The following is a 24,833-nucleotide window of genomic DNA, read 5'->3' as shown; positions in this document are numbered from 1 at the left end:
CCGCACCCTGTATTATTGGTTTAAAGCATTCTTCTATCTTCTTGTACTCTCTTCATGGTCAGGACGTGGTTTTAATTCCTGAAGATAAGCTCGGCTTTAATTGTCACTTCCATAATAGAAATAGAAAATATTCGTTAGTCTGGTTCATTAGTCGTCGTATTTACATGATCAGTTTGGTGTCATTTTGACTAATGTTAGACTGAAAGTCACGTGGCTTAAGAAGAACTCTCCTTCCCTCGTTCCACACTTCAATCTTGGTTCCTTACAAGAAGGCATCTCCTTCTTTGGGATGTGTACGCTTTTCAAGCTTTATAATAATGTGGTGGTGTGCTTAGCCTCCTCTGACATCAGCTCTCGCAATTCATCTTACAACATAGACCGACCATATTTGAGGTTTCCATTGGAAAGATCGAATCTACATTCGTTCTCCGATTCCGAATCTAGCAACTCGGTATGTCGATGTTATAACGCCCCGCAGCTTGTTCCTTTCATACATTCTTTCTTTTCTGCAAACTGACTCTACACAAAGAGCCTAACTTAAGGGTTGTAAGCGATAAGGATTAATCAAAGAGGAGAGAGGCTGTCTCAAGCTTAAGATATATTTTACTCGTAATTGATAAATTTTATATTATAATACAATATTCCCATATTATTCCCTATTTAATGGTATTCTGGTATTGAGCGAAGATTGAAGCTGGCTTCTCGATTGGTTATATATTGGTATAAAAATACTCTGAATATTCTATTAAAGTCCTTTATCGTTGGCCAATGTAAATGCTCAGCGTCGTCATATTTCGTGTGCCAATGTTTTGGGAAAGGCGTACTGATGATATGTAGGATTGGAACGTCTGAAAAAGGGGAAATATATAGGAACATTGAATATTTTAGAATTTAGAAAGCATTCGAGACTTACTTTGCTCATAGAAAGGACGATGATCATCATCGACCCCACTAAATTCCAGTCTTGGATAAAACATGAATCCCCTCGTGTTTAAAAGTCCTGCTTTCGCCAAGTATCGTTCGATTCCCACCAACTGATTATGAAGAGCTTGCGTTCGCATATAGTAATTTCGGAAGCGTGGACTCTGGGCTCCGATCAAATCCAGAAGTATTAGGACTTCCTATGAATATAAGAAGAATTTTTTTAAAAAAATAATATTCGTTTCCAGTACTAAAAGTGACAAATTGGGAAACCGGAAGCTGGGCGCTACAGGTATGAAAGGTTTTGTGTATTTATGATATAAAGACATTTGAGTCTGCATTTGCCCCATTAATACTTAGCACGCAATATATGATAGTATTCACTTTGGGGTGATATTGACATTCCTCGTCTTGAATTTGCAAGGAAGCGACAAATTTGATCTATTATAACTTTGTTAGTAATAGTGTGATTTCCACCAAACTTGGTAGGATCATGCTCTATGTTATTATCACAAAATTTCGTGGGCTAGGATGAACTTAAGGGGGGAAGGGGGTTTGCAGCCAATTACTAAAAATTATAGTAATATACTATACTATTAGTAATTTTATTTGAAAGGATGGCGAAATGGAGAGTATTTCGGAGCCTAGGTACCATATGATTTTTTTAAGATTTTTCGGTTGAGTAGTTTCTGAGAATAGGTCCGTTAAAGAAATGATCACTTTTTACCCCCCGCAAGACAGTCTTCAGAAAGTACTAACCGATACCTTTCATTTGATACCCCACATGACTATATTTGGTGTAAAAGAGGGAGGGGAGTTGGAAAGGGAGATAATAAGGGGTTCAAAGGGCCGTAGGGAGAAAGTCCTAGCCCAGGTTGCAAACCATGACTGCTCTCCCTGAAATTGCATAAGGAAACTCATTTTTTAAAGACTCTATTCCCGGACTTCGGGCTCATAATAAATCACTCCCTTCCCTAACCTTTTTCGATGGGTCCGCCTGAGGTATATTAGGATCAAAGTTTTGGAAAATAGATCGACATTACAAAATTAAAAAAAAAAAAATTAAGACGAAAATATCTAACTGATAGATAATAGATGTCAGCATGCATTTTAAAAGAAAAAAAATATAATTTATGCAAAAATAGTCGAATTGCTTCATATCCAAATCAAATATAATATTATTCGCCTTTGATTTGACAAGTGTGCGAACTGTTTAGTAAATTTTGAATAAAAATGTTATTTGAACATGTGCTGCTTGGTTCACAACAAATATAACATTGTGAAATGTTTAAACACAAAAAAAGGAAAATATTTGTTTAATGAATTATTGCTGCACGAAAAATCGGTCAATATAAAAAAATTGTCTTAGATCGGAATTTTACTCCGATTAGGAGCTATATGCGGTTGAGAATAACATATTTATTGTATTTATCTATTCAAAAACGAATGCGATCTTTTAGATATTTACAGGATAGGACGATTATAGGCGGTCTGTAAAGCAGATTTCAAAGATGTTGTCGGGATATATAAATGTAAGATAAATTATCGTGTCATGTAAGTTGCAATATAAATCAACGTTAAAAACGACAATTTCTTGCAATTCGATTTTTAGTCCAGTCCTTTGATCTAGTATCTCCAGAAATTTTTGCGGAACCGATACTATACCATATTATCTACACCGGCATTAGGTGATGATTATCAGATTCCCTGCTTCCGTTTTTGGCTCGGAATGTAAATTAAAAATACATATCTGAAATTAAGCTCCCCCTGATTTTTTTTTAATCGCTTGGAATTAGCCATTATGCTTGACACCATCGCTGTCGGTTCGTGGCAATGTACTTCAATTCACCCCACTCCTCTCTCCATCACTAGCCTACACCACGTAGTTCTAGGGCAGCCCACTCGCGGGTTATTCCAGGAAAGTGATTTCTATTGCATGACATAACCTACAATAGAATTATCGTCCTTTTTCAATATGTGACTTATTTACTGCCAATTTCGCCTTCAGATCAAGACATCAGTTCACAGATCTCTAAGACATCAGTTCACAGTTTGATGATGAAAGCTTGGAGCTTTAGGATAACACTGGTGGTCATTGCCCATGTGCTGCCCGTCATCATATAGCAGTACAGAGAGAACATTGGCGGGGAACAGTTTCAACTTGATATTGGTGTTGAGATAGTTGCATTTTCAGGTTTTGGACAAAATAGCGAACAAGCGAAAAGTTTAGTGCGGCTTTCAGCAGAAACAACGCTACTAAACTGTAGCACGTGATATTTTGTACCGTCATATGTTGCTCTAATAATAGCTATTAGTTTCTCCGGAATACCGCTTCTGGATTCAAGCTGCCGAAAGTGTTTTCGAAGTCGATGAAGATTAGTTGAAGCGGGGATCTAAAATCTTTACACTATTCCACAATTGAAAAGGTTTTTCGGAACCTTAATGGTCATTCCTTTCCTCCATTCATTAAAGCTCAATTAGCGTTGCGGTGTCCCGTTTCGATGCTACCAACTCTTAAAAACGTGACTGCTCTGAGAAGGGCAGGGGAAGCAGAGCCTAGCCGGCCTAGATCTTCGGAACCAGCCAGGAGTGCTAACATAGGATAGAAGCTCCCTCACCTTACAATGTGAGATCCCTTTGCAGGCTCCAAGGAATTGTTTACTTAGTGTCCACAGCCTGGTTCTAGATAGAGTTGGATAATCGCAAAGGAAGTGCCTGAGGGTTTTACTCTCCTAATCGCAACTTCAAATACATTATAGGACATAGCGAATTTAATGCTAGGATACGTGCAATAAGCCGTAATTCTATACGTATTTGCGCGCGTCTAGCCCAAAAGCTCTCACAATCGGATCTTGTTATAAGAGGACCAGATTTTTTTTGACTTAGCGCGGGTGATGAGGCTTTGCCATATGAATTCAGCGGCTGTCGACTAGAATGCGTAGATTGCACCCTTCACAGTTGTTAGCGGGATACTGAATGCACATGCCGAGGGACTGGCAAGAGCGGCAGTCGGGAGGCTGGTCAGTCTGTCGGCAGGCTCATTCATTTCTACGCATTAATGCTCGGGAACCCAGAGAAGATCGATTTCAAGCATGTTACCTAGACTGTTCAGGGCGTCTCTGCACTGCCTCTTTAACTAGAGAATGTCGCCACTGAGTGCAAAACCGTAATAGCAGCTTGGCTGTCGGTCAGAATGGCTGTTACCCTTAGCGCTCGGATCATGCCCCAATTATCGACATGCATCCAATATCGCCAGCTTCTTCGTTTGGATGGAATCCCGGAATACCGTGCGATTTGGCTGCATATCATCTTCAGTGCAAAACCCAAATAGCAGCTTGGCTGTCTGTCTGGATGATTGTTACCTTTAGGGCTCGGATCATGCCCCAACTATTGACAGGCCATCCAATATAACGCTTGGAATACTATAGCGAATCCCGGAATACCGTATGATGTGATCTGCTAGTAAAGAATACTGTCATTACTTCGCAATAGATTCCCGGTCTGTCACTCTATCCCGTTCAGAAAGCCCGCAGCAAAATTTTTGTTGAAGCTAGGCTTGTGTGCGATCTGCTTCGTTGGGAATAGCCAGAGCTTCGCTGACAGCACTGTATGATATACCGAATTTGATATAGATGTTCAGATGGAGAAGGAAACAGGACTACAGGAAATAGTAGTACATGCACATGCGGTGTTTGGGATGGGACCAACCAGGGCTACGTACATCCAAAGAACTATTTCCTTAAAAGGTTCTCTTGCAGGCGTAAAAAATTGGCCAGGCCTTTTAACTAATCCCTAACTCCTCTATGTTTTAGCCCCTAACTTAACTTAGGATCCAGGATCACACTAAAGATACTTTACTTTGCAGGAAAGTGCCAAATTTTGGCCATTTAGCCCCGGGGTGGAAAGCAGGTGCTCTTCTCTTGATGGTACACATGAGCCACCACCTTAATTCTGCCCCTGTCCAGTATCTATAGAATTTCATCTACCATTATCAACCAGAGTACCGAATAAATGGCGTCACCCTAGGGTGACTCTCTACTCACACCTCTGGTCAAGTGGCTATCTCCCAGATCACATTGGGTTGTCTTGGTTCTTAGCATGGATACTATTCATTCCGCAAGACACCCCTACCCCATGCTCCTCCTTGGTGGTTTTGTCACTCGGGTTGTTGAATGATCCCTCTAGATCTAGGAAGGTAGCTAATATATATTAATTGTAGTGTAATGACCACTCAACCGTGGTAATAACTTTGTGGGAGCGGTTTCTTTCGATGTGTCGTTGAGGTAAGCATGTTGAGATTTGTAAAAGGGCGACCTCTTTGTGATAGTTCTTAAGTGGATGTTCAGGACGGATCTTTAACACAAAAAGGGTTAGGCTGATTGGTCGCGTCTGCCCGTTTTCGGTATGGAGACTACGCGGGCAGGTCTTCATAAAAGAGTTTCTTGTTTAAACGAAATACAGCTCCGATAAATCGCTACAAGCCGCGATAGCAGTTCGCATCCGTATATTATGGTGGTTTGGTAGATCATACACAAGAGGTAAAACTTTACCAGATATTATATGAATGGGGATAGTGATGAAGTGCTTCTTCCATCTCTTGAACTGCAAGTCATCGTGAAAGACGCCTACTATTAACGTCCCTGATAGTACGGATTCCCACAAGGTGTTTCTTGAGGTCCTGCTTCCCTCACCAACGTAATTCTACAATTATTTTTGTCATGACGTAAGCTTCCCTGCATTTCTCGTATTTTAACTCGGTAAAGTAGTTTCAGGGTGCTGCGCTCACTGCTCGCCTCCATCAACGGCGCCCTTAGCTCCTTGCGATCATCGATCCGCTTCCATGTTTTCACCCATCGAATGTCAGCCAAGTCTTGTCACTTTTGATGGCTGCCTAGTGTTCACCACTATTCTCGGTTGGGTTGCTTAGAGGTTTGCGCAGGAAGAAAATTTGTCCACTGCTGGGCGGTAGCTGATTCGTAGAGACAAGGCCATGTAATGTCCTCATGTGAGCAGACGCGGAAGTGATGTTGCCGTACATCCGGATCCGATCCGAGTAAAGTGTTGTCAGAGCCCCCATGCTCTTAGAAATCATCCCTATCCCTGCTCCCCTTGCGTAGGATGTATAATTGTGAAGCTCATTAACCGAGATTAGAATCTCGCAGTCCAAATTCTGTCAGAAAGCCTAGGACATGTTGTCGTTTCGGTAGTTTCGAAATTTGCAGACTACTAGCCTATAAATTTCTATCCCTTTTAGTCGTAGTCAATAGGGAGTGCCGCCTGCACATACTCGAGGTGGGCAATCAGACCCGAAATTGCAAGAGTGTCAACTGAAATAGCTCTTGCTCACCGGAGCTTATCTCGTACCATAAGCATCAAAAGTGTCCGGATAGCTCAAGTGGTTATAACGCTGGGCTGTTGTAGCGGAAGGTCGCGGTTGAAATCTCACTGGTGGCAGAAGGATTTGTTATCGTGACTGGATGTCGGATGCTAATCGACTCAGCTATGAATGAATACCTGAGTACGGTCTTGAATGAAGTGCACACACTTCAAGCTCTTGGTCCAATCTGGATTGTTGTACCAATGATTATTAGAAAAATGAACAGCAGAATTCCTGAAGGATGTATTCTCACCCCCGTTATTTGCAGTTAGCCTCCTTTTACGATTTTCATGGTAGACCTTCATCCCTTTTAGTCGCCTTTTACGACTAGTAGGAAGTAATTTGAGTGTGTTCTCAAAGGTCTATTATTAAACATGCTTTCGGAAGGATGAATCCAGAGCACATACCTTGCACCATTGGTCACTTTAAAACATGACTAATAACTAAACTATTATTTCCTTCTACTAAAAATTGGAAAAGATGCCACTGTTTGTTACACTTCATTGTTTTTCCTAATAGTTCCTCAAATGAAAAGGATACCAACCAATCAAGTTGTATCTTTGACATAAAATCCTGTTTTTGACCCATTATCATCCTTATATAGGATGGATGGATTATAGAGCACTGAAATTGTGGATGGGAAGTCTATGAATACACACTTACTTATAATTAACTCCTGAAAATGATTTAGAATAATGGCTAAGTTAGTACTTCCATAAGAAACCAATATATGAATGTGTGTACGTTTTATGTTACGCATCAGAGCTTCGAGCGTCACAAGCATGAAGCACATGTGAACAACTTCCAATCATGTCTGTAATGAAAGTAATGGATCGACCCACCGGAAATTCCTATCTTAATTGTAATTTAACGAGCTTCTAATAGATAATAATCATAAACATGCCACTCACGACAAAACAGTACTTACGATGCGATCGATATTCCTTATCGTTTGTTTCGTGGTTGGCATTTGATACAAACTGTTCGACCATTTCGCCGCTAAATTTTTCGAGCCATAAACTGAATCTTGTTGAGTCCATTCCTGAAAAGCTTCTTCGCCATCGAAAAATATTAACTGAAAGTACGAGTAAGATACGAGTAGAAAAAGATTCTAAATTGAATTGAATCTAATGCAGTAACAAAATTACCATGAGTCCAAAATCATTTCTTCCTCGGATTTGTTGTATATAAGGCATAAGAACTTTGGCTAGATTTAACATCAAGGCACATGGTACGGCGGAATCGGTGGCTCCAACGAAGCCTGGGTCGTTGGGGAAGTATTTACTATCATAATGGCATGCCAGAGCCACGAATTCCGCGGCGTTACTATTGATAGTTCCGACTATGTTTGTAAAAGTTAAGTTTCGGAACACTGGGGTGTAGGCGGAGAAGGAGTCGAGTTCCACATCGAATCCTAACGTTTTCAATTCGCTGGAAGTAAAGGAGACATTTTTTATTAAAGATGAAAGAGATGGTTCGCAAATTAAATTAACATTACAATATTTTCACACAGTGTAACAAAAAGAGGATCAAATCGCCTCCGTGTTAGAAATCTTTTACTCGATTGGGATCAAAGTAGCATAGGTGGTTTACAACAGGATGATAGTCTATTGATAAAAAAATCATTGTGATGGAGCGGTTAAAACCTTCCGAATCAGCATCAACAGCTCTATTACCAAACCTTACCTCCACCTCCACGTGGTGATCGAACATACACGAACAACCAAGCCACGCAAGGAACCTCGGCTTGGATTGACAATACAACGGCGAACTTGGCAACGAAAACGGACTTACGATTTGCGCACTTTCGTGCGCTGCCTGTACAGATCGAATGCTGCCCAGCAGCTAGTCGATACCCTTTCCCAGTATAGGGCTAATGTAACTGCGTTGCAAGAGATGGTTTGGATCCTGGAGAAGAACTGCTACATCATATATTATAGTGGCCATCCAGTAAACCATGGGTTCGGAGTAGGTTTCTTAGTCAGTCAAATAATGAAGCCTGCTGTTGTTGGCATTGAAAACATAAGCGAACGGCTATGCACTCTGCGCTTACGAGGCAAATATGGAAATATAAGCCTCATTAACGCTCATGCTCCTACAAAGGAGACTGCAGAGTCGGAGAACGATACATTCTACGAGGCCGTTGAACGAACCCCGGTAGTCTGTCCCAGGTATGATATCAAAATCATACTTGGGGAGTTTAATAGCCAAGTAGGGGCGGAGACCGTATTTAGGCGATACGTTGGCTCCCATAGCTTACATAAGGATACCAATGGTAACGAACTGCGGAAAATCCATTTTGCAGTGTCACACAAAATGGTTGTTGAAGGTACCTGGTTTGTGCGGAAAGTGGTCTACAAAACTGCTAATCGAACGCCGGCACCTCTCAGACTTGATGAATGTCAGAACATATAGGGGGGCCAATATAGACTTGGACCATTATCTCGTTGGATAGTGCTCCGAGCTCGAATAACAATACCACCTCGAATCCTCTTTGACTAACGTGAGAGTGAACAATGAAGCCATCCACAACAAAGCGCTCCGTAACACCTATAAGGGAGAAATGGATGCCGCAATAACCGCAGCTAACAGAGGTCCTGGAGATGAAGCATTAACAAATGATCTTCACAACCACCTGAAGAACAATGACAACGTTTTTACGACCACAAACATACTGGTTCTGGCTGCTTCGACGATGAATGTAAGATAATAACGGAACGGAAGAATGCTGCATACCAGGCAATATTGCACTCTCAAAGAACGTGGGCACGCACAGAGACCTATCGCTAACTTCGTCGAGAGGAGAAGGGACTTCACAGATGGAAAAACGAAGGGGAGAACCAAGAGTCTGCGGACTTGAGAAGTACAGGAAGCAACCGCACTAGGCGCGGACCAACAAGTCAGCAAGATGAAGCCTTATACCCTTCGATGCACATCCTGCCGATACAAAGAGGGAAATCTGATTTCCGACCCAATGGGCATGTTGGAGCGATGGGTTGAATATTTCGATGGACTGCTCTACAACCAAAATATCGGCGAGAGGGAGGTCCCGTCAGCTGAAGATGCCGGACAAATAATGCCACCACCAAGCATGAAAAAAACAGTCCGTGTAATCCATTGTCTTAAAAATCATAAGTCTTCAGAACCGATGGAATTACAGCCGAATTGGTTAAGTATGGAGGCGACCAATTACGCAAAGCGTTTCATCAACTTATACTCAAGGTGTACAACAGCGAATCAATGCCTGACGATTGGCAACGAGGCATTATCTGTCCCATACATAAACAAGTCGGAATACCGGAAGCTTGCGCTTAGGGTATGAACGTTTTGTGTTCATCTTATGTAAGAAACTTCTACGCACATTTTTCCATCCGTATATAGCTACAAATCCAACATATTCCTTCATATTTTTCCAAACTATAAGATATGCGTACGTATTATAGACATATATATTATTCTCACCCTAAACAAACAAGCTGCCTATTGCCGAATACTGTACATATCCATGCATATATAAAAAACTTAAATTAAAATGTTTCTTTGTGCCCCCCAAAACATGTGAGCTCACTTTGTTGGGGTATTGACGAATTGATGTGGGATGATGACGTCATGACGTTGTAGAATGCGCGAAATTCACAACAAATGGCAAAGTTTCACCCTCTGTAACTTTGTTAATAATAGTTGGACTTGACCAAATTGTGCTTTATGTCATCTTTTACACAAATGCAACATTTTGTAGTTCTAGTATGAACTTAAGGGGGTCTCCGGCTAAATTTCTAAATAATGCTAATATACTATTATTAGCTTTATTCATGCAGAAATCGGAATGGGATCTATTTTGAGGCCTAGATAATACTGTGATTTTTTTTCAGATTTTTCGGTTGGATAGGTTCTACGTTTCACCCGATATCAAATGTGGAGCCAGTTTCGAAAAGCACTAATTGAGTCCTTTCATTTGATACTCCACATGACTACATTATGTGGAAAAAAAATTGCACCTTCCATTCACGTTAATGGGGAACCCACTTAAACTTAACAAAAAAATGGCGCCACTTGCTATATGTAAAGGGTACATCAGACCACACGCTTTCACAAATTTTCGTGACAATCGGTCAAGCTGTTTTCGAATGAATCGGGTGTGATAGACAGACAGACATCGAATCGATTCCAATAAGGTTTTGTTTCATACAAAAACTTGAAAAGGGAGATATTAGCAAATTTACTCGACTCTATAGTCAGAATATCTGAATGTAGTGTTTTCTACACTACCAAGACCTCAGTAGTAGGATTGACGTAGGCATCAGCCCCATAATCTTTCGCGATTGCCTTGTATTTAGATAGAATTAGAATTTTTGGGTGCTAGTGAGGCAGTACTAATGAAATCTCCTAATTGAGAAGTGAGAGCTACCCACTACTAAATCTCATCCAACTGCCAGAGAAGTCTGGGTAGACCCGTTGTTCTTGCGGTACACTAGGGGTTTGAAATATATGTTTCATGATATCTTGCTCTAACGGTAGGCGGCTCACAATTATAAAAATAGCGTACTTTACACTGCTAATACCTTTTTTGATCGTTGATAATAGTTGTGACTTCATTCATACGATACTCTAATTTTCGGTAATAGACACTAATACTCCCAGCTCCCAGTCCTCCTTGACGAAACATAAGTTTTTTGTCTAGAATAACTCCCAGATATTTTTTTTGGAGAATTAAAGGCTGTACACGTAACCTCTGGAAAGCAAAGAGCATTCTTCCTTATTGTAAATAATACCATCGTGGTTTTATTTAAATATACTGAAAGTCCATGCCTGAGACACCAACTGTCAATCACTCAACGGCGTGTTGTGTATTTCTCCCCATTCCCCATTCTAAGATCTCGACCAACAACCAGCACAGCTACGTCATCTGCATAAGCTTGAGCGTGTATTGGCACATACTCCTGGCGATAGCACACCTCCTTGAGGGCAGCCTTTCGTCGCTTCCGTTGTCAAGTAGCGATCAATACCCAGTTCTCTGCGCTAGCATACCGTAGATCCACTTAATTAAAGTTTCATCAGCACCAAGCTCTCTGGCGGCATCACAGAGCTTTTGGAAGGGCGTACAGTTAAACGGCCCTTCAATGTATACGCCCCCCATCGCACAATTCAACGGCTTAAAAATCATAAGTCGCCAGGAGCCGTTGGAATTACAACCAAATTGGTTGAATATGGAGGCGACTAATTACATCAAGTGGTTCATCAACTTGTGTTCAAGGTGTGGGACAGCCAATCAATGCCTGACGACTGGCAAAGAGGCATTATCTGTCCCATACATAAAAAGGGAGATATCACACATTGCAGCAATTATAGAGGCATCACGTTGCTGAGTACCATTTATAAGATATTGTCTGCTATCTTGCTAGGCCGGATAGCTCCATACGCTCAGAACATCATTGGCCCATACGAAAGAGGCTTCACTCCAGGCAAATCAACAACAGATCAGATTTTCTCTTTGCAGCAAGCGATGGAAAAACTGAACATGGACATCAGTTGCACCACCTTTTCATCGGCTTTAAAGCCGCCTATGATAGCATAGCCACGGTAAAACAGGACTACTGTACTGAGAGAATTCGGCATCCCGATGAAACTGATAAGACTGACTAGGCTGACCCTGATCAATGTGCGAGGCAAGATACAAGCAGCAGGATCACTCATGACCATTCGAGATCAAGAACGGTTTAAGACAAGGAGATGCCCTATCTGATATTCTTTTTAACCAGGCTCTAGAGAAAGTGATCCGTAATGCTGGCCTATATTGACGAGCTACGACGATGAAATCCGTGCACGGTTGTTGGCAGCCAACAGAGCGTATTTCAGCTTTCAAGAACTGTGTGCGGATAGCTGAGTGGTTAGAGCACAAGGCTGTCGTACGGAAGGTCGCGGTTCAAATCTCACTGGTGGCAGTGGGATTTGTATCATGATTTGACGTCGGATACCACGAGTCAAATCAGGGTAATAATCTCGGGCGAGCGCAATGCTGACCACATTGCCTCCTACAGTGTACTACTGTAGTGTACCGTTACGGTCTTGAATGAAGTGCTCTAACACACTTCAAGGCCCTGATCCAATATGGATTGTTGCACCAACGCTTATTATTATTAAGAACTGTTCCGCTCGAAACGTCTTACCATAGGGGCAAAGCTCTTACTGTACAAGACAATGATCTTGCCAGTCCTCATGTATTCCGCGAAGACTTGGGTTCTTAGCAAGAAAAATTGTGAACTCTTGGCCGCGTTCGAGAGAAGAATCCTCCGAAGAATATGAGCGATACCATGACCGTCCAGTTGTGGATAAAATGCGGCTCAATAGGTTACGGGGGGCGGGTCATTTAATCCGTATGGATGAGGATGATCCCCGAAAAGTCTATAAAGGCAATATCTATGGTAGAAAAAGAAGACGAGGCAGACCCTGCCTGAGATGGAACAATGGCGTAGGCCAGAACGCCTGCCAGCCTTTAGGGATATCGAATTGGTGGGTTCCTTATTAAGGTTCGACGACGTTCAAATGACTTCATTAAAAGAGCGAGAATTGAAGCCAAGGTTTTACATGTATTTTTTTTAAAGAACTAGGTGTAGCAGATTAATGGTCAGTTAATATTTTATGGTTAATAATCACATTCGAATTTTTAAATGCGTTTTTCTTGAAACTACGTGTTGAAAGTCGGGTGCCACGGCGCAAAATCTAAGCAACGAAATTCTTAGAAATGTTCACGCCTTATTCAGGACATATTTTTAAGGTTCGCAAACTAGAATAATTGCAATTCATTGGTCCGTGTTTTTTATACATTAAAGAAGCTGTGAAAAAAAACCCCAAAATTTCCAAAGAAAAATTTTTCCAAACTAGCTGAAATTTATCTTTTAATATTTTTTAATAATCCTAGTTTGCGAAACGTTATGCCTATGCTCCACACATTAAAATGTAGTTTTATTTTTGCCTTTAAAATGAGCACAGTACCCTCTAGCGTGGCTCCCGAAAAAAAGCAACAGTTCTGGGGGACGGCTGTACAAGTTGCTCTGTACCTCAATAATGAACTATAAAATCGGGCTGAAAAAATTGGTACGCCTGCTCAAGATGTTAATAGACATATGGTGAAAAGCACGCATTTGTATCTTTATTCAGTTCGTCACAAAAAAAAATTACAAAAAAAACAAGTCGGGAAACCGGAAGCTTGACGCTGCAGGTATAAAAGATTTTGTGTTTCCTTATGGGAGGAGCATAACGTAGTTCTCCATTGGCTTATAGCATTGACCCGAGATATTGAAATCGCTCAGTTCTCAGGTTACTGCCATTGCCAGAACTGAGAGATATCTCGAAGGGCAGGTTACTGCCATTGCCAGAACTCAGCGATTTAAATATCTCGAGTCAATGCTATCAGCCAATTGAGAACTGCGTAATGAAATTATTTCACGCATTAATGCAACCTGGATGAAGTGGCATTCCCCAACTGGAACTCTGTGATCGACGTATCAGTGTACGTCCCAAATCTAAAATTTACTGCAATGCCGTCCGTCTGCCGCTCTCTATAGATCTGAGTGTTGGCCGACTATAAAGGACAATGAATGGCGTCTTGCGGTAATAGGGACGAAGATGTTGCATTGCACTGGAGCGTGACACGTTTTGATTACGTCTGAAATGAGAATATCCGCGATCGATATGGGTTTGCACCGATCGTGGAAAACTGCAAGAGAGGCGTTTTCGATGGTGTGGTTACGTAATTCACGCTAACGAGAATTCAACAACCAGTATTGGTCAGAACATCGAAAGCAATGATAAGCCACCAAAAAGCCGGCCAAAACAATGGTGGCGCTGGACGGGGATTTAAAGGTCTGGAGATTACATCCTGATCAGGCATTTGATAAAATAAAATGACGAAACCGATCACCACGAGCCGACCCCGCTTGTCAACTGAAGGCTGAACAAAAAGAAAAAGATGTGAGGAGCGACGAGTGCATGACAGCTCCGTGTAATATAGCTAAAAATTCCTAGAAAAATTTCTAGAAAGCGATTTAAATAAATCATTTGATGGGAAGCCCTCTGTTGGTAATGGTCAACCTCTTACGCTTCACACTCTGAGCTTAATATTATTAGCGAATGCCAACAATTTAACCAACATCAAATATAAACAAGTTGGAATACCGGAAGCTCGCACTTCGGGTATAAAGGTTTTGTGTTCATCTTATCTAAGAAATCTCAACGCACATTTTTCTAACTACGAGACATACGTCCATATTGCAGCCGTAGATATTACCCTTACCCTAAACAAACAAACTGCCTATTTCCGAATACTGTACACATATAGGCACGTATATAAATTGATCGTACCTATATTTCCGATTTACTTCTTATACTCGTATCTATCTGAATTAGGCACTACCCGCAAAGTCCATTAGCACGCATATACTATATACCTACACACACACATGTCTCGTTGAAATAATTGATAGTTATATACAAATGACTAAAAAACTAAAACAAAATAATCCTTTTCCACCCAATTCATACGAACTTACTTCGTTATGGTATTGACGAATTGATATGTGATGATGACGTCATGCAGGTTGTAGAGTGCACGAAGTTCACAAAAAATTGTAAAGTTATATATTTTGAGGCTTAGATTTCATAGAGATGCACTACTGTGTTTTTTTTCGGATTTTTCGGTTGGATGGGTTCTGAGAACGAGATCTGTTACACTTTTTGATGGTCATATTTTGATCCCTCACTCCCCTATGTTTCACCTAATAAATCAAATATTGAACCAGTTTCGAAAAGTACTAATTTCATTTGATACTCCACATGGCTACATTCTGTGAAAAAAAATTTTCAGCCTCCTTTCACCTGTATGGGGAGCCCCGCCCCCTCTTAAACTTAACACAAAATGGCGCCAGTTGCTGCATGTAAAGGGAACGGCAGATCACATACTCTAACCAATTTTCGTGACAATCGGTCCAGCCGTTTCTGAATAAATCGGGTGTGACAGACAGACAGACATCGAATCGATTCTAATAAGGTTTTGTTTCACACAAAACCTTAAAAAGGGCTAGGGAGAATTAGATTCTTCTTGAATGGAATTTTAACATTTCACTGGAATTTCAATTATTCTCGTTAATTATGACGTCAGCATCTTATTTGTATGGCTTAGAATGCTGTTAATTAGCACGGAATTGATAAGTTTGAACTTCTATAACTTTGACACTAATAGTTGGATTTTCACGGAACTTGGCATGTGTAAGCGCGAGACTGTCCTCTCCCCGTATCACCATGCCTGACTAGCATCTGCTAGTCGCATTTCGATCGGACGCCTCAGTATTCAGATGTTAAGATTATGGATGGTCCTTTTGACCATTACCCAACCCACTAAATCACTACAGTTTCCCCCGTAATGTTCTAAGAAGGGGCATTATATTGCTTTTCTTTAAGGAATTGGAGGAGTTTGAGAAGACTAAAAGTAGATCCGGACCTGGTAGGGTACTTAATGGTGATATTTTATCAAATTAGGATGTAAGAAAGGGCATTATTGTGAGTGACGCCGGGTGAATTCACCAGATATTCGAAGAGTTATACTTTCTACTAACTTTAGAGACGTGGCCCCCTTGCAAGGACGAAGGTTATGTTCAATTATCCTGGCAATACATCCCTGTTCCTCTTTAGCAAACTAGATGGTCTGGTGAGTAAGTGAGCTCTACAGCCACAAAAGCCATTAGGATACCTTCATCAATACAGAATTGTCAGCAACACAACGAATTTGTTGCTTGGTTGATGCACTTGATCCTTAAAGAAGAGTCTATTTGTGAATTTTTTGAAAAGCGAAGCATGAATTTTGTTAAGACGGGACTATGGCTAGGCAGTGTTTCCCCTGCGCAAACACTGCGGCAACTGCAAATCAAATGACTTCGTGAAAAGACAACCTAAAGACCAGATAGGAGGAAGAAAAATACAAGTGGAGAGTGGAATGCCTTAATTTACTGAGAGGGAAATCTGGGAGGGATATAGACATTTTGGGAGACAACAAAGTTTCCGGACAAAATTGCAAACAATGCATCAAATGGCCCAATGTCAAGGTTTCGTTCTGCACTTTATGGAACTATTTACTTGCAGTTCTTCAGTTGAGTTGTGGCCTTGTCTTCAAAAAAGTCAAAATTTGAAAGTACGACCTTCTCAGTTTAGTGAATTCATCCCTTCGACCCAGTCTGGGTGTAATCCCTCGGCATTACCGCCCTAAAGGAGTACAACAAAAAAATTTGGAAAAGTCTACATGCTAAGAGCAGAGGTCTTAAGCAGAAAATTCATGATTTTATAATTACGAAAGAAAGATCTTAATAAATATCCATTAAACTAAGGAGTAGATAATAGAAATTAATTAATGGAGTGGATACCTTAATTATCATCTCTTAAAATTTCCCCAAATTGCCTTGGAATTTTTGATAATATAAAGGAAACCCTGGATTATTTAGAAATCAAACAATTCCCCAACTTGGACTTGATCACTATTACTACTATCACATACTTTTCAAAACATTTTTAACCAAAGATGGACTCAGCATCTTCAAAAAAGACGGTCCTAGTACGACTAGATCAAGACAAACCTCGATTTTCAAAGGAATTCCTCAGATACACTATCAAAAGTTTCGACCAGTTGTGCGAATATCCCCATGATCGTCACACTTATGTTGAATACCCACTGCAAATTCTCAACCGAATCGAAGGATGTGTTCGCGTATTTCCACAAGGCCGTACCATTGCTGACATGGACTGGCTATCACTGTCTATTTGCCTCAAACCCAAGGATAACGTCGAAGTTTATGCAATGCTCGAAGTGAATATTGTAACGTTGAAGGGAGTTCGCCAAGTTGCCTCGCTAACGAGGCAGTTCAGCCTGATGTTTTCTTCGGATGCAATGTGGAATACTATTCCACTGGTCCCAACCAAACATGTATTGAATCCCTGGACTGGATTCCTTCTGCCAGATGGAGGACTCAAAATTGTTTCCATGCTTCGCTTCCACTTGAGTGAAAGGATCGACCGACGAGTTTTGAGGATTCTGTATCAACCAACGTGGGGTCATATTCGAGAGATGCTGAAGACAGGATCCCAAAATTGTGATCTGAAGCTTGTTGTTGGAGGAAGGACGTTCTATGCCCACAAAGCTGTTTTGAATTGCAGTTCTACTTTTAGAGGCATATTGAAGGACAACTGTAAACGAGGAGTGGTTGACTTGCCCTTTATGCGACATTACACTTTCGAGGAGATGCTGGGTGACTGCTATATGAGGTCGGATCGATTTTGTCAGTGTTGCTTTTTATATCATCCAAAGAAGGATTTTGATTGTTGTAAACTTTTCAGAACTAGTCGCATGATGTATAGATTGGCCAGTACGAGATTTGTCGATATATTTAATTTGGCATAATAATGATTTGACGAATAAAAAATGAAATTCAAAAATTAGTTTTTTTGTTAGTTTACGCGGGCAGTTGCTCCCCAATTAATGATTTTCTTTTGTAGGCTGACTGATCCTTGTTTTTCTTTAATAGCTAAAACAGTAGTTTTACTATTATCACCTGTTTGGTTCACCTTGCCCCCTCCTTGATGTCCAACTTGGGCTCGAATCAACGAGGGATCCTTTCTTGTCGCTCTAAGCCTGGCCACGGATTCTTCTGAGTTCCTTCTGAGGGAAGCAGATGTTTCAGTTATTCTTTCCGTCGTCGTATCCATAGAGGCTATGATGGCCCCTTCCGGGTTTTTGATGGCGTGTTGCACATTATTCCTTGTGTTGACGTATTCCATATCCATCCTGTAGAATTGGAGAACCGGTAAATTCATCCATTTTGATTGAAGTCGTGCTAGGATTTGTTACGTCGTCACGTGCAGGCCGGGCTATTTTCTTTGTCCCTGTGTCGAGTTCGTCTGTTAATCCATTTGTCGTATTAGCTTGTCTGGAAGTTGATGTTTGATTTGATTCTCTACCGATTGTTGGTGATCTTGTTATCCTCGTGTCGATACAAATGGGAAGCCCACCAAAGACCGGATATATCTCCAACGTTGGAGTCGATATCCCTACCCCGCTTTGGGTTTGACATTTTTCATTCTTAGGTTAGTTCATTCTCCTTCATTTTTAAATTTATAGTCTCCAAAAAATTTACTTTAAATAAATTTAATTTCAAAAAAGTTGAATATTTTTTTTTTCCATTCATTTAGCTTGCATTTAGAGGCTCTCTGTTTGTCTGTCACACCGATCTTTCCGAAAATGGCTCAATTTATTCTCACACAATATGATGAAAATATAACTCCGCCATGCTATTAACATAGTATGCTGGTCCCAAGCCCAGGTAAAGGAGGAGGGTTTGAGGCAACGTACTCTGTACTATCCTCAGTAAAACAAAAATAAAATGCTGAGATCAGGGAAAGAGATAAATAGAGTATAGTTGGAGTTATTCCACTATGCTAAATCCTACCTGATCTCTCTTGGTGACAGGCCCCGCGACAGGTCAACCCAGAAAATGCATAGAATGTCGTTACAAACATGATGATCGGATTAAGTCACAGGCCTCGGAGAAATGCTAGGGCGTCCACCTCAGTCGACGCGGCAGGACGGGCCCCGGTCCTGTCGAGAAATGGGCAAGGGTTCTTGACGCATGGACGGCGTCAGGACGTAAGCAAGTTAGTCCGCACACAACGAACAAAACAAATACGTGTCTGCACGCTAAATGTTGGTACCTTAACTGGAAAGACCGAGGAACTCGCAAGAGCCCTTCGGAAAAGGTGCATTGACATCTGCGCTCTGCAAGAAACCCGATGGTCTGGTTCCAAAAGCTGCGACATTGAACGCGAACGCGGTAAAAATGGCTACAAACTTCTCTATTTTGGTAACCCACACACTCAATATGGTGTTGGCATTGCCATCTCAGAGGGTTTCCGTGATGCCATTAAAGAAGTCGAACGATTTGATGATCGGCTGATGAAGCTCACCATTATATCAGCTGATCGCACTATTCACTTCTTCACCGCGTATGCACCACAGACAGGCCGACCTGATGCCGAGAAAGATGCCTTCTGGCAACTTCTCGATGAAAAGACTTGTCACGTGCCTGCTGACGATTACATAATCATTGCCGGCGACCTTAACGGTCATGTGGGTGAAAAGGCAGACGGTAACAGGTGTCATGGGGGCAAGGGGTTCGGAGCGCGCAACGAAGGTGGCGAGCGTATAATCGATTTTGCGGACACCCATGACCTTGTACTTATGAATACATGGTTCATCAAACGATTGTCTCATCTTCCCACATTTTATAGTGGGAACAATAAAACGCAAATCGACTATATTCTCATAAGACGTCAACATTTTACCACTGTCACTGATTGCAAAGTCGTTCCCTATGAGACCATCGCACCTCAACATCGGCCGTTGATTGCTGTCCTGCGAATTATCATCATCATCAACGGCGCAACAACCGGTATCCGGTCTAGGCCTGCCTTAATAAGGAACTCCAGACATCCCGGTTTTGCGCCGAGGTCCACCAATTCGATATCCCTAAAAGCTGTCTGGCGTCCTGGCCCACGCCATCGCTCCATCTTAGGCAGGGTCTGCCTCGTCTTCTTTTCCTACCATAGATATTGCCCTTATAGACTTTCCGGGTGGGATCATCTTCATCCATACGGATTAAGTGACCCGCCCACCGTAACCTATTGAGCCGGATTTTATCCACAACCGGACGGTCATGGTATCGCTCATAGATTTCGTCATTGTGTAGGCTACGGAATCGTCCATCCTCATGTAGGGGGCCAAGAATTCTTCGGAGGATTCTTCTCTCGAACGCGGCCAAGAGTTCGCAATTTTTCTTGCTAAGAATCCAAGTTTCCGAGGAATACATGAGGACTGGCAAGATCATAGTCTTGTACAGTAAGAGCTTTGACCCTATGGTGAGACGTTTGGAGCGGAACAGTCTTTGTAAGCTGAAGTAGGCTTTGTTGGCTGACAACAACCGTGCGCGGATTTCATCATCGTAGTTGTTATCGGTTGTGATTTTCGACCCTAGATAGGAGAAATTGTCAACGGTCTCAAAGTTGTATTCCCCTATCCTTATTCTTGTTCGTGCTTGTGTTTGACCAGTGCGGTTTGATGTTGTTGGTTGATTCATCTTCGGTGCTGACGTTGCCACCATGTATTTTGTCTTGCCTTCATTGATGTGCAGCCCAAGATCTCGCGCCGCCTGCTCGATCTGGATGAAGGCAGTTTGAACGTCTGCGAATTAAGCCACCGATAAAACGGCGTGAGGAACGCACTGGCCCGCCGCGCATTAAATGGTGGCGATTTGGTGACAAGAACGAAGAAGCGGTCTCACTCATGCGATTGCCAACCATTACGAATGTGGAAGAATCATGGAACCAAATGAAAGACACGATCCACAAAGCGGCCTCCGCAACCCTCGGGGTCACCAAGCCGGGTAAGCGGTACATCAACCGAGATACTTGGCTTTGGAATGATGATGTTGAAATGAAGGTCCGTGAAAAGAAACGCCTCTACCACAAATTTCTCGACGATAAAACGCCTGCTAATTGGTAAATTTATAAGAATGCCAACCGGGAAGCAAAGAAAGTGGTCGCTGTCACCCGAGCGAACCATTTCAAAAATCTTTACGATAAACTGGACACTCGGGATGGCGAGAGAGATCTGTATCGACTTGCTAAAAGCCGTGATGAACGCACACAGGATATCGAACACTTCTGTTGTGTTAATGACAAGAACGGTACTTTGCTTACTGATCGTCGAGCCGCAACGGATAGATGGCGAGAATACTTCGAGCAGATTTCAACTGAAGAATTTGCTCATCCTCCACTTCCACAATCATTGCCGACATTTGGAGCAGTTCCACCAGTCAGCGCAACTGAAGTCGAGGAGGCAATAAAACAAATGAAATCGGGGAAAGCAACAGGACCTGACGACATCGCATCTGAGCTCTGGAAAGCAAAGAGCTGGGACCCAACACCGTGGCTGAGTGAATTCTTTAACCGGGTTATTCAGGAAGGAAGAACACCATCTGACTGGCAAGAAAGTACCACTGTTCCAATATGGAAAAAGAAAGGTAGTCCAGCAGAATGTTCAAATTACCGTCCGATCCGGTTACTTTCCCATACCATGAAGATTTTTGAACGCATTCTTGACAACCGTATTCGCGAAATCGTTGAAATAACCGTGAATCAAACCGGATTTGTCAAGAACTGCGGAACTACTGACGCAATACACGCTGCGCGGTTACTCATGGAGAAACACCGTGAGAAGCATCGCCCTCTTTACATTGCCTTTCTGGATCTAGAGAAAGCGTTTGACCGTGTACCACACGAACTCATCTGGTATGCTTTACGACAAAACTTCGTGCCAGAAGAACTCGTGCGCTGGATTCAATTGCTCTACCACGATCCGAAAAGTAAAGTTCGAAGTATGGCGGGTGTATCAAAACCGCTTCGTGTCTCTGTTGGAGTTCATCAAGGAAGTGCCCTCTCACCACTCCTCTTTGTCCTTGTTATGGACACCGTCACACGGGATATCCAACGTCCAGCGCCCTACACACTGCTTTATGCAGATGATGTTTTCCTAGCATCTGATAGCAAAAATGATCTCGAGCAACTTGTTCAAAAATGGAATGATCGCCTCATGCAACACGGTCTCAGATTGAATTTAAACAAAACTGAATTTTTGACGACCGATCCCCATGAAACAGGCACAATCACTGTCAGCGGCAGTGATCTGCCCAGATCTGAGCGATTTAAATACCTCGGGTCAACGCTATCAGCCAATGGAGAGCTGCGTTATGAAATTGCTTCACGCATTAACGCAACCTGGATGAAGTGGCGTTCCACAACTGGTGTCCTTTGTGATCGACGTATCAACGAACGTCTCAAATCTAAAATTTACCGCAATGTTGTCCGTCCAGTCGCTCTCTATGGTTCTGAGTGTTGGCTGACCATAAAAGACAATGAACGGCGTCTCGCGGTAATGGAGACGAAGATGCTACGTTGGACTAGTGGCGTCACACGTTTAGATCACATCCGAAATGAGGATATCCGCAATCGTTATGGGGTTGCACCGATCGTGGAAAAGTTGCGAGAGAGGCGTCTTCGATGGTATGGTCACGCAATTCGTGCAAACGAGAATTCACTTGCAAAGATTGGTCTGAACATGGAAGTCGATGGTAAACGACCAAAAGGCAGACCTAAGCAACGGTGGCTTGATACGCTGGATGGGGATTTGAAAGCTTCGAGATTGCACCCAGATCAGGCATTCGATAGAGCCAAATGGCGAAGCCGATCACGACGAGCCGACCCCGCTTGTGAACGGGACAAAGGCTGAAGAAAAGAAGAAAGACAATATGATGAAAATATGCGGCCTTCACATCCCTTTCCGTACAGCAAGTGAAGCTATTCTTTGTTGAGTTGAAGGGAGCAGGGGTTTGCCAGATCTGCGGCAAGAGGGTGCAAATTTTGTTCGCAGAATATGGCCGTGTGGGGTGTCTACCCTCTTGCTCGACTTCACACAACCAGGACGATTGTTTTGGCCATCGCTCAAGCCACTGTTTCAGGCAGGTGTCTTTTTCTCATGATATGAAAAGAAGAAACCCTGGACTTGAGGCTAATGTATTCCCTATACGATGAAAACAAACAAATAGGTAAGTTTGAGCTGAAATAAGAACTGGAAAAAAAGGTAATGTCAGTTTCGGAAAGTACAAATCGAGACCTTTCATTTGATACCCTACACAACTATATCCGGTGAAAAAAATTTTTGAATCCTTCCTTTGCATGTATGGGGAGCCCCCTTTAAACTCCACCTAAATTTATACCACTCGCTGTATGCGTGGGATTTCATAGCTCTCATCTGTCCACCAAATTTCGTTCGGATCGGTTTAGCCGTTATGGAGAAAACAGACAGAGAGACAGACATTGAATCGATTTTAATAAGGTTTTGTTTTAATAAGGTTTTGTTTTACACAAAACCTTAAAAAACAAAAAAAAAAAACGGCCTTCACAGAATATGGCCATTTTAAGTAAACCCCGTCATGGAGTTGGAGACGAAAAAGCCTACTAAACTCATTGCGAAGGCAACTACAGCAAAAGGTCTGGAATGAGGGGTTGTAGTGTGCCAGCAATAGTCAGATAGTTGTGAGGGAACAAAATATGAAAACCTCAAGGTGTAACAGGTGTTGTTTCTCAAAACACACATAATCCACCTAAAGAGGCTCTATGATAGTACCTCAACGTGTTCAGAACATGGATTTCAGAATATAAATCATCTCATTCAGAGTTCCAGAAATTAATTCAAATTTTAGCACTGTCTTCGATAAACGGAGCTATTGTTTGCCTTGTATGAAACTACTTTGTTTACAAATCGTCTCTTTATATCATTTCTAACGACTGCCGAAGACTTTTAATGAGTTAGTGTTTCAAATGAACAAAGTATTTACATGCAGTAGACTTTGTAATAGTGTAAGCTCTGAGTTTATTATTTTATTATTGTTAAGCTACGGTTTTCACTCTATCACAATTGGAACATATGCAACGCACTGCAAGGGACGAAAATGTTAATATTTTGGGGTGGATAGTCTCCTCTGTACAGGTTTGCGTTAAACTTAGTCACTTTGTATTAGTTTTTATAATAATTTAAAAAAATATTAGCATATCAGCGCTTTTAATGTTATGTGGCCTACAGCACACTGTTTACCGACATTGGGTCGCACTATTCAATATAATTTTCAATTACGGACGGCTCAATCGGCCGTTAGCACTGTTCATGGTTGTAATTTTTAAAATATATTTATTTGGCCAATCCAACGTGTAACTCACCTGGCAATGAAGGTGGCGACCTCATCATGCCCCTTAGTGCCCACTACCCTTGGCTTGAGAATGTTGCTCAAAACATATTGCAGATGGTCATTGTTGTCCAATTGTGCAATCTGTCGAGCAGCCGATGGCGGCGGTGCCTGTAATAAAAAATTGTCTTTTCACTTCTCTTCCGGCCACTAATTATTGCAAAAGTTATTTAATCTATGCCCGCCGAGAAAAGTAGGCTCTTCATATTATGAAATCAAAACGAACGATTGAGAAAACTCACCTGGCTGCGGGCACCGTAACCCAGCACCGTCACGAGAAACACAAAAAATATGCTATCCCCAATCATTTCACACACTACACTGTCCACTTGGTCTTGTAGGGAAAATACAGCCTCTCACTGTTTTCTTTAGTCACCCGCTCTGGATCACAAAAGCATTAGCTCTGACCACGGGGGTGATTCCCGCCCGATGGGAAGTACACAAGAACAAGGAAACGTGGGTTCAACGCGTAATGGACAACTTACAACTTCATCAATGGAAGCTTCGTGGAGCCAAGTGGACTAGAAAAACCGCACCATCGAGTAGGAAGCGAAAAAAGTCAACTGAACCCACTTCGAACACGACCATGGGAAAAGCCACCGACTGGGTGGCTGTGGGCGGTGGGAGTTGAAAGAGAGTGA

The 24,833-nt window shown here is 42.0% G+C and overlaps 1 protein-coding gene across 1 annotated transcript; it reads right to left on the bottom strand.

Annotated features, from left to right (window-relative positions):
- Positions 1–578: 578 nt before the first annotated feature.
- Positions 579–24,769, bottom strand: LOC119649561 (glutaminyl-peptide cyclotransferase-like). Its single transcript, XM_038051757.1, has 6 exons — positions 24,435–24,769; positions 24,167–24,303; positions 7,447–7,729; positions 7,227–7,373; positions 914–1,121; positions 579–848 (listed from the first exon to the last, which is right to left on the bottom strand). The coding sequence occupies exons 1-6, from the start codon at positions 24,498–24,500 to the stop codon at positions 661–663; spliced, it is 1,029 nt and encodes a 342-aa protein (XP_037907685.1). The 5' UTR covers positions 24,501–24,769; the 3' UTR covers positions 579–660.
- Positions 24,770–24,833: the final 64 nt, after the last annotated feature.

The sequence above is a fragment of the Hermetia illucens genome, chromosome 2 (assembly GCF_905115235.1).
Source record: "Hermetia illucens chromosome 2, iHerIll2.2.curated.20191125, whole genome shotgun sequence".
Classification (NCBI taxonomy): Eukaryota; Metazoa; Arthropoda; class Insecta; order Diptera; family Stratiomyidae; genus Hermetia; species Hermetia illucens.
The sequence above is the reverse complement of the archived record's forward strand: the minus strand, read 5'-3'. Positions and strand labels throughout refer to the sequence as shown.

What these genes read in the sequence shown, in the direction of transcription:
- LOC119649561 (XM_038051757.1), bottom strand. Translation starts at nt 24,500, where the DNA reads ATGATTGGGGATAGCATATTTTTTGTGTTTCTCGTGACGGTGCTGGGT. An exon ending in GTTACGGTGCCCGCAGCCAG is followed by an intron (nt 24,304 to 24,434) that starts GTGAGTTTTCTC and finishes TTTTTATTACAG; the next exon opens with GCACCGCCGCCATCGGCTGC. An exon ending in GAAATGATTTTGGACTCATG is followed by an intron (nt 7,374 to 7,446) that starts GTAATTTTGTTA and finishes TCGTACTTTCAG; the next exon opens with TTAATATTTTTCGATGGCGA.